This window comes from Acartia tonsa, chromosome 1, assembly GCF_053477335.1.
Source record: "Acartia tonsa isolate MP-2025a chromosome 1, ASM5347733v1, whole genome shotgun sequence".
NCBI classification, from domain to species: domain Eukaryota; kingdom Metazoa; phylum Arthropoda; class Copepoda; order Calanoida; family Acartiidae; genus Acartia; species Acartia tonsa.
Genome location: NC_137260.1, coordinates 38,048,802 through 38,060,021, shown reverse-complemented (window position 1 = coordinate 38,060,021; position 11,220 = coordinate 38,048,802). Strand labels below are relative to the sequence as shown.

The 11,220-nt window shown below is 32.0% G+C and overlaps 1 protein-coding gene across 1 annotated transcript; it reads left to right on the top strand.

Moving 5' to 3' along the window:
* Positions 1 to 1,010: 1,010 nt before the first annotated feature.
* Positions 1,011 to 4,627, top strand: LOC145318822 (uncharacterized). The gene is made up of 3 exons (XM_080160437.1): positions 1,011 to 1,105; positions 2,527 to 3,380; positions 3,707 to 4,627. The coding sequence occupies exons 1-3, from the start codon at positions 1,075 to 1,077 to the stop codon at positions 4,529 to 4,531; spliced, it is 1,710 nt and encodes a 569-aa protein (XP_080016563.1). The 5' UTR covers positions 1,011 to 1,074; the 3' UTR covers positions 4,532 to 4,627.
* Positions 4,628 to 11,220: the final 6,593 nt, after the last annotated feature.

Below are 11,220 nucleotides of genomic sequence, written 5' to 3'. Positions count from 1 at the left end.
AAAAATATGAGTTCTGACCTTATTTTTAAATATATCAACCTGATTTTTTTTACAATACTTTTTTAACATAACCGAACTAAGAAACCATTACAGATTTCAATTTGGGGACTTTCCTTCTAGGGGCTTGTGGAGCAAAAGACTCCCAAAAACACAAAAAAATATGAGTTCTGTGCTTATTTTTAAAGATATCAACCTGATTTTAAAAAAAAATAATAGGTACTTTTTGAACATAACCGAACTAAGAAACCATTACGGATTTCGTTTTGGGACTTTCCTTCTAGGGGCTTGTGGAGCAACAGACTCCCAAAAACACACAAAAAAATATGAGTTCTGACCTCATTTTTAAAGATATGAACCTGATTTTTTTGTATAAAAATACTATTTTAACATAACCGAATCAGGTCGATATCTTTAAAAATAAGGGCAGAACTCATATTTTTAATGTTTTTGGGGGTCTTTTGCTCCACAAGCCCCTAGAAGGAAAGTGCCGAAATTTAATTTTCAAAGTTTTCCGTGTACATCCAGTCATATAAGAGAGCCTACAAAAAGAATTAGGTTGATAACTTTAAAAACAAGCCCACACGACCCTCCCAAACTTTGATACTGAATTTCATTTCCAATAAGTGTACAAACTTCCCCCCCCCCCCCCCTTATATCAATTTTTTTCATTATTGAATTTGATAAAATAAAATAAATAATATAAAATATTTTGCTTTTATTTGATTAAAGCTATATAAAAGTAGAAGGATGTGTGTCTATTTGTTAAGTAACAATAGTTTTTCAGTTTATTATATGGAAATAGACCGTTGCCAAAATATAATATTACTTTAAAAAATCATTTTTAGCTAATCCGGAGCCGTTTTTAACGAAAAATACGGCTCCGGATCCGGCTCCACCAAAAATGTTGCTGCTCCGAAACACTGGTTTCAACAAATGATTAGATCAAACTTTCATACTTAGACAGACACAGTCACTTTTAGGGTAGCTTCATTTCTGTCAAATAATTTCATCTGTTAAACAATTATTAAAGAAACAATTTATCTGATTTTATTTAGTAAATAGTGTTGCAGTACCATGATTGCAAATATTATTTGCTGCATACTAGGTAATTTTATTAGCGAAGCTACTATACAAGTCACCAATATATACTTACTACCTAGGTCTATGTGCCTACATCAATATTATGTAGATATGGAAGTGCTTGTAAGTATTATTATGGCAGATTTTTATATTTGGTTACAATGTCAATATTTTGTTGGGGTCGGCAGCCTCACGGCTGCAGCTAAATTTAAGGTTGTGGCTGGGGGGAATCAGGTCAGATAGGCTGAAGTTGACTGCGATTGAGTGTGGTTGATTGTTCTTCCCAGCCAACTGGCTTTTTCGAATTTGCGCGTTTTTTGCGGCTGCTACTTCAGGTTTGTTTAAGGTGTTAGAATTAGTATTAAAGCGGTTACAGATGCTAAAAGTCGTTTGGTTAAATATCTGTGATAGAGGCAGAGGCTGATTGAGTGGCTTAAGCAGCCGACAGTTAGATCATTAGGTGCATATGAATCCGCGCAGCTGATGGTGGTTGTGGTTAGGGGCTGCCAAGCCATGCTAAATTCGGCTGATAATTTATTTTCAAAAAATACGTCCACACTTCTTTAATCTACTGGCTGGATGTACCACTGGCAGCAATTCTTTTTTTTGTTTTCTTCTCAACAAGTATTGTTGGCTTCATTAGTTCTTTTAAATCCTCCCACCCTCCTTCATTGTGTGGCATTTAAAGGATGAATTATTATACAAGTGTTCTTTTGTTGGTCCGTTTCCATTATATCTGATGTTTATTTTATAATTTTACCATACAGCTATTTCCCGTCGGTAGCTAGTTACAAGTTTATTCATTGGAAGAAAAATTCACACTCCGAGAGTAAAGGTTTTGTGATTTTAACTAGCAAATGTTGACTCGAGGAGGGGATTGGTTCGAATCTCCGCCCAGACCATGTGACGTTAAAATTAAAGACGATAAAAGTTGTACCTACTGTTGCTATGTTTGATGAGCGACATTAGGGGTAAAATGCCTTGGCCCAAATCAATACCATGTACAGCTAGGATTTCCAGGCAAAGATCGTGCAATCAAAGGGTTGGTTGTCTGCAAAAGTAAGGATGTTAGTGCCCTGTGACCTATTATAAAGGTCGATTGTCCTATTTTCTTAACAACTGTCCCCAGAGATAAGGTATTTTTAATTTTAAAATCTCAATCTTTTTTCTTTCATAATCTCTTTCTTATTTCTAGGTATTTCTAATATGTCTTTTTGTGAAGTAAAAGCCACAGTTTATTTCAATTGTAACATTTTCTGTAATGAATTTTAAACAAGAAATTTAAAAACTTGATAACTTCACTCAGTTATTAATTCATAACAATAAAGATATCAGTTTTAGTTTCATATTGGTCCTAAGTAAAAAATGTTAAGGTTACTGTATACTAAACTGTTTAACACCTGATGAATCTTCATATAATATAACAATTTTTTTATGCTTATAAAGGCGTTGCAGCTGTAGCTGGTAGCTATGTTCCTGGGACGCCTGGAGCTAGTTGGACCACTGAAGAGCTAACTCAAACCAAGGAGAAGCTATTGTGGGTGATGAAAAATCCCAAATCTGCCTTACAATGTACATCAGGTGGACTACATGCTGCATATTATTATCAGTACTATTATCAAGATCTTGATTCAATCCTTCCAACTGCTGCTAAGATTGTCAGGCTTGGATTTCATGACTGTCTACCTGAGAAAGACACTGGAGCTGGATGTAATGGTTGCCTCAATCTGAAAGGTGTTGGTAATAGATATTTTATCTATAAGGGCTGCGAGAATCCTACAACTGATTATATCAAGTACCTGTGCAAATATTATGAAGGAGATCTGAGACCACAAGTTCAAAATGAGACAGACAACAATAATCTCTTTTGGGTTGCAGCTGTTCTAGAGGATGTTTATAAAAATAGTTTGTATGGCGGAGTTCAATCTTCACAATCTTTATTTGATGCTGGCAAATCAAGGGCAGATCTTTGGGCTTTTGCGGCTTTAGTTGCGGTGAGATATACTCTTGAAAGAAACAATGAAATGTGTGAGAATTTTGAGCCAACCCAAGGGTGCAGCTTAAACCAGGGAGGCCCAGCCCCAGCAAACACAAGAAATGATAACTTTTGTAGTTTTGACCTATCCAACCCTGAGATTCAGCCTGAATTTAGTACAGGTCGGTCTGATTGTGTAAGTGACTGCAGTGAGACCTGGGCACCAGAATTTTGTACCAAACAACATGAAAGTCATCCTAATCCTCATTTTGCTGGAAATGAAACAGGAAAGTTTATGAATGTCAGTTTTGGTCTTAATGTTCAGGTATACAGTTTTACTTTTATTCACTGAGTTTCCATAGGATATTTGTAAAGATTTGCCATATTATAAACATTTCCTACAGAAATTAACGTTATTTGAACACAAAAGTAATTATGGTTTTATTGAATAGAGAAACAATATCTATATTATATTTGGACTATCTATAAATTACAATTGGCTGCTCTTAAACAGGTATTTGGAAGATTTGAGCAAAAATTATAATAAACTTATTTGTTTGGTTGTTGTTGATAATTTCAATTTAATTATAGGCTATTTTATTTTTGATTTAACACAGTTCGTTTCCTCCTTTATCCAATAAATATTTTTAGGAGACAGCAGCTATTCTCGGAGCCCACTCAATTGGTAGTATTCACAAAACTAGTTCTATGTTCAAAACAGATCCTTGGACTCCACAAGGTTTGAATGACTGGAATAATCTCTATTACATCAACGGAGTCAACTATATCACCACTGCTGACACTACAAACTCCAGAAGTTGCCTTTTTGTTGACCCAACAAAATATCCTGACACTGCTAACAATTTAGTTGGTGATGAGCTAGGAAATCCTATTCAAGTCAAGTTTAGAGTCAGAAGCGAGATGATGACGGCTAACAATGGGCCCTGGAACTGGAATTTATTTGCCAAAGGATGTGACAAAAGCATCTGTGATGGCATTTCTAATCCTGCACCTAAATCATGCTGTCGACTTTTGGCTTACTGTGCTACTAACCCTTGCCCTGAAATTCCTGACATTAAATGCAGTGGTGATAGTTGTAATGAGTATAATGTTTACTTGGGTGTCAACATGTTAAATGTTGACATGGGATTAGTATTTAATTTTACTACAGATTCAGATGGACGCCCAAAAGGATGTACTGGCCTTGATGACCCTCTATGGATAAATGGTGCTAAACAGTTAAGTGATCCAGTTGAGTGTGAAGTTAACAATGTACCAAGTGGCCTTTTACTAAATGGGGACCCTGGTATTGATCTTAGAAGAACTTATTTTGCAGAATTTCAGTTTTATGCCAATAATCCTACTAACTGGTTGGTCACTTTCAGAAAAGCTTTTGACAAGATGTTGGAGAACAAAGTGGACCAGGCTCAATTGAACCCAGTTGCAAACAATTGCTGGCTAAATGACACTTGCTAGATATGAAAAATTATTTTTAAGATTGTTTTGTTTTATTGGATATTAGTTTTTGGCTTTTTTACTTTCTTTTATAATAATAAACTTTTTTCAAAATTATCAATTTACATTTTGTTTGATGCAAAAACGATGCTTATTGAAAATATGTGTATAGTCCCTCTCGTGGCAACGCTCCTTTTTTCACAGTAGCTTTCTTCTATTTCTGGCCCTAGCGGGAGGCTCTAACCCTGCGGGGCCAATTGCCTAATTTTGTGGGGCAATCACCTAACCTAACGTAAAATAACCTATCAAAAGCCATTTTAAAAATACGACGAATAGCCCTTGAGGGGCATTGCCACGAAAGGGACTATTCCCGAAAATATTTTCAAAATATGTATTTATATACACGGTGTTTCAAAATAAACTGCGTTTTCCGATTTTGAGAAACAACCAGAAGGAAATGAAAAAAAGAATTATAGGTCCATATTCTATGTAAAAATGTACATCGGATTTACTTAAGGTGTTTTTTGATATCTCTAAAAATGCGGCTGTACTAATTAGTACATGTAGGGGAAAAATGCTTGATGTTGAATATGGGATATCAATTAAATTGAAATAATTTGTTTATATATATTATTTCGCAGCCGGCTGTAAAAAACACTTTCAAAGCCGAAAAAAGATAAAAATATATGTTGACAGCTCTAGACCCCTTTTTACTAAAAATAAACTCCTAAAACCCTTTTTTCTTCCAAAATTAACCCCAACATAAAAAACTCAGAATATATGTAATTTGGCTTCAAGTTCTATTTATCAATTTAATACTTGAGATAAATATTTTAATACGGAAAAAAATCACTAAACTTTCCAAATTGAAAATCAACTTTAGATAGATAGATAGATAGATAGATAGATAGATAGATAGATAGATAGATAGATAGATAGATAGATAGATAGATAGATAGATAGATAGATAGATAGATAGATAGATAGATAGATAGATAGATAGATAGATAGATAGATAGATAGATAGATAGATAGATAGATAGATAGATAGATAGATAGATAGATAGATAGATAGATAGATGCTGGTACTTAAAGCTTTCTAACTACTTTATCTAATTTGTTGACTAAAAAACTTTGGGTACTTTTATTGAATTTTTATTTGTTTGCTTCAAACTTTTCAACAATTGATGTAGAGATGGGGTAATTTAAATTTTAATTTATCGTTATTGAGAATGTTGTTTATAAATACATCCTTCAATATATTATCCCTTAAGGTCCAAGAAATGTTTAATAGTTATTTCTCGCATCGTATTATTAACAGCTTTCCGCGGATATAGAATGTACAGTTATAAGATTAAACCCAGTTTTTTTTAGGCCCGAGGTGCCGAAGGCACGGGCTATAAAAACTGGTTTTAATCTTATGATTGTACATTTTTATAATCGCAGGATGAGAACCGGTTCCTATCCACCGGATTCGATGAACATGGGAAACTTATTTATAACCCTCCGTCCCCTTTCAACTTTAAAGTGCTCCCTTTTTAAAAGCGAAGCTTTTCTACAATTAGGGTCGGTCCGTACGTACGTCTGAAACGGATGGATTTTTTTCGTTAATTTAGGCATGTTAGAATTGTCCTATCGATTTAAAACTTTGCATGGTGATTACTGTAGTAGTTCAGTACGATTCATAAGCGTAGCAACTCTATAATGTCCATACGTTCATTTTAAACATGTTGATTTTTAACTTTTTTAACAACAAATGTTTATCAGATAAAATTATCCGATTGATTTAATTTTTTGGAATACTGATTCCTAAGACAACAAAATACAATGTTATAAGCGAAGCATCTCTATAATAAAGTCCTAAAAACGTAAGTATGTCCTTAAACATTATCCTATTTTTAAGCAGTTTTTTAACAAATTTACTTACAATTTTGATTCGACATTTATTTTCTGATTTTTCAGTTCTGGCACCCTACAAGTGTTAATGTTCGTTTGTCCTACCGTTTCAGAACTTCGCTTTATGGATGTTTTCATCCTTGTTACAATTGACTTTTAACAAAAAAAAGCGAAGCCTTACTATAATTAGGGTCAGTACGTCCGTCCGTCCGAAATCCGTCTGGAACGGATAGCTTTTTTTTGTTAATTTAGGCATTGTCTTATCGATTTATACAATTTATAAAGCTTAGCTACTCTATAATCGTTACTAGAATGTCCGTACATATATTTTAAACATGCTGATTTTTAACTTTTTAAACAACTAATTTTTTGTTATATAATTGTCCTTAAACATTATCTTGAATTTCAGCAGTATTTTAATAAATTTACTTGTAATTTTGATTCGTCTTATACCTTTACAATCTGATTATTCAGTTCAAAACTCTAAAAATTTTAATGTTCATTTGTCCAACCGTTTCAGAGCTTCGCTTTTATGGATGTTGTCATCCTAGTTTTTACAGAAAAGGAACTTTCAATAGCTAAGTGGGTGGGAGATATCTGACACCTTTTTCCCAACAAATGTTCCCTTGTTAAGTTTAACCAATTAATTATATTACTTTCAACACATATTTTCATTTTTCTAGAAATATATATATTTTTTAAATCTGAAATGGCTAGATTTAAAAAAAAAGTAAATATAAAAAAGACAGCTATATCGATAGACAAATAGAGAGATATAGGACAATTAAAGTGTTAAAAGATTAACAGACAGATAGATAGAAAGATGGATAGACTTTTGTGATGGGAGGTCTTAACCGCATAAACCCCTGAATAAGTTTCTGTGACCTATTTAAAGTCACCCTGAAAAATAAAGGAATACTATTTATAAAAAGATATATTGGGTTGGAGGTAGGAAGGGAGTGGATTGGGTCAGGGGGGGGGTGGAAAGGGGGTAATCGTTATTTTTAGCTCGCTGCAAGTTTCATTTTATTAGAGAACACGAAAATCTGATGTAAAAGCCAAGTAATAATATGTCCATAGTAAGGTCGGCACTGGGCAGTTTCAATTTTAAATGTTTATAGTTAGAAGTCCCTTTATAATAATAATATAATAATAATGTTTATTTGGTGCTGCCAGGTACCCCCTAGCTTAGGAGATAGCACATACAATACTCTAAATTGCTGCTATCTATCGACAATTTAGAGTTTACATTATGATGTTTAATCTCATACAAAAAAAATAAAATAATATTGACTAAGAGTTTAATTATTAACGTAGTATAAATTGGTGGAAAAGAAGGAAAATTTTCAGGATATGCACCAGGAGCTACAGGAGTACTATCTTGACCAAAATGGGGATAGTGTATTTGATTCCTGAAGCCCCTTTTTAGGAAATACGAAAAGAAATAAAAAGAATATGAAACATATTAAATGTGAAAGGGAAAATTGAAACTTTAATTTAGTTAAATTGAGTTGTAAGGATGGTAAAAAAAGAGAAAAAAAACACAAATAAACATTTATATTATGTAAGAGAAATCAGTAAATAATAAGAAAGATGAAAAAAAATAGATAAAGGAACTTAGAGAAAAACAAAACAAAATAAATCAAGTAAAAAAGCAAAGAGAATAAAAAAGGAAAAATATTAAGATAGATCATTGTTGTATATAATTTTAATACCATATTTTAAATTTTAAAATATCATTGAAGATTAATAAGTAAAGTTTTTATTTAAAAAAGAAAGGAGAAAGAAAAAAAAAACATGAAAAGGATAAAAAAGCAATAATTCTAGTAATTGTCATTATGTTATTTTTAAAAAAAATAATAGATGTTTCTCATTTCAAAATAATATCTTTTTATAGAATGCCACTTTGATCTTTGCCCTATATTCAACCCTGCCCTACCCTCCCCGCCAAAGGACAACCCCCCCCCTTAATAAAAAAAAAATCACTAGGTATTTTATGAAATCATTTTTTAAGATCTGTTTATGCACTCAGTACAGTTTTCTCTATTACAAATAAAATTAAGTTTTTCCAACAAAAAATCTTTAAGTTTCATACAATTTAAAACTACAAAATTTTAAAGCAGTATGTTTATATAAAGTATATACAAAAAAATGTTTTTTATTGAACTTAAAAAAATCATAACCGGACATTACTGCACAAGAAATAGTTTTACTTAACCTAATACCAAATCATAAGGATCCTAACCATTTTCAATAACCATTTTCAAACAGGCCTAAACTAATGATCCAGATGTTAGGACATACAGTGCCTATTTATCGAAAATGTTTGCTTTGACAATGTTTCATGGATCAAAAGTTAATAGTTGTTTAATATAATCTAGGCATTAGACTTTATATACCACCATCCTAATAGATTTTTAAATCGAAGTTTTTCTATAATTAGGGTCGGTCCGTCCTTCTGTACGTCCGTATCAGTTAGCTCTTTTTGTTCATTTAGACATTGTCCTACCGTTTTCAAACTTTGCATGATGATTCCTATGATAGTAAGATACGTAGCAACTCTATAATTGTTACTTGAAAGTCCGTACTTCCATTTAAAACATTCAGATATTTAATTCTTAAAAGCGAAACTTTTCAATAATTAGGTTAGGTCCGTCCGTCCGTACTCCCATTCGTAACCGTTAACTCTTTTAATTAATTTGCACAGGATAAAATTGGCCTATTGTTTCAAACTTTGCATGATGATTACGATGATGATATAGTTAGGTACAATTCAGAAAGCACAGCAACTCTATAATGTTATCAGAATGTCTGTACATACATTTATTTTTAAGTTTTTTGACTACAATATTTCATGTGATTTAATTATCCTATTCATCTGGTTTTTAGAATACTGATTCCTAGGACAACAAAATACATTGTTATAAGCGAAGCATCTCTTTAATCAAGTCCTAAAAATGTAAGTTTGTCCTTATCCTGTATTTAAGCAATTTTTCTTTCAATTTCGTTTATGCTAATACATTTACATTCTGCTTATACAGTTTTTGCACTTTACAAGTGATAACGTTCGTTTGTATTTCCTTTTAATTACAACATTTTTTTGTATGATATCTTTATAATATTCATTTGATTTTTTAATATTGATTCCTAGAACAACACATGCAATATTATAAGCGAAGGATCTTCATAATTTTATCCTAAAATGTAAGAATGTCCTTAAACAGAATCCTGTATTTAAGTAGTTTTTCATCACATATATACAGCATGACCCTCAAAAAAGTATTTTTAAGCATCTGCAGCCCTTATTTCTCAATGAATTATAAAAAAATGCATATGTCCTTGTTCTCCATAGTATTCCACATAAGTAGATATAAAAATATTTTTTTTACCTCCATTAACACCGGAGATTTTTAGAGCTAAAGTTTTAGAGGGTCATGCTGTACAATCTATGTTAATGTTCGTTTGTCATACCATCTAAATTTATAGTTTTGCTTTTATGGTTGTTGCCATCCTAGTTTTTTTTAATTTCAATTTCTGACAGCCATACTAACCATCAGAAGTCACCAAAACAACCTATAAATTTATATTGTTTGAGGTGGGGAAGGAATTGTTTTAAATATCCTTAACCTTAATGAATTCACAGCCCGAGGTTAATTTATTTTTTTTTTACTTTAGTTATTAAAAAATATCTTAATAGCAAAGCTCTTTAAAACTGGCTTTGTATGGCCGTTCAAAATTAGAAACATTATTTAATAACAAAATGTTTATAAAAAAAGCTATTCTATAATATATAAAGAGTGTTAAAAAAAAACAATTGCTTCTCTTTTTTCAATATAAATCCATAAGTGTTGGTCAAAAACTTATAAAAAATAGCAGAATTCATGCCCAAGCAATGAAAATGAGAAATCTACATTGAACTTTGAATTTACTCACCTCTCCATAGTACTACAGCTCGAGTCCTAGCCCTTGTGGAGAATTTTTCTCTAAAATTATAAAAGAAAAAAAGTCTTAAGTACTTTTAATCTTGTAGATAGACCCCATAATGCGTAATTTTTTTATGTGGCATGTGAAGACCTTTCTATAGACACCTTAACCAGGTTTCTAACACAATCCTAGTCAATTTGACAAAAAAAAAGAAAGGCCTGTCAAACATCAAAAACTAGGCAGAGCTGTCATGTCTCAGTGTATGATGGTTCTGTCTTTTTTTTCTTCACAAGGGCTAAATCTCGAGCTTTAGCACTCTGGAGAGGTGAGTAGATTCAAAATTCAATGTTGATTTCTCATTGTTATTGCTTGAGCATGAATTGTGTTATTTAAAAGCGAAGCTTTTCTATATTGAGGGCCAGTTTGTCTGTCCGTCCGTCTGTAACAGTTAGCTGTTTTCGTTAATTCAAACAGGATAGAATTTTCCTATTGATTTTTAACTTTGCAAGCTGATTCATATAACAGTTAGATACGATTAGAAAGCGCAGCAACTCTATAAACGTTACAAGAAAGTCCTGACGTCAATCTAAAACAAGCTGATTTTTAAATTTTTTCCACAACAAATTTTTTAATGTTAAAATTATCCTTTTCAACTATTTTTTTTAATACTGATCCCTATTACAACAAGGTATATGTTATAAGCGAAACATCTTTATAATAAAGTCCTAAAACGTCACTATGTCCTTAAACAGTATCATATATTTAATCAAGTTTGCAACAAATATACTTACAATTTTGTATAGACATATGCATTAAATTCAGTTTATCCAGTTCTGACACTCTACAAGTGTTAAAGTTCGTTTGTGAAGCGATTGTTTTTTTAACACCCT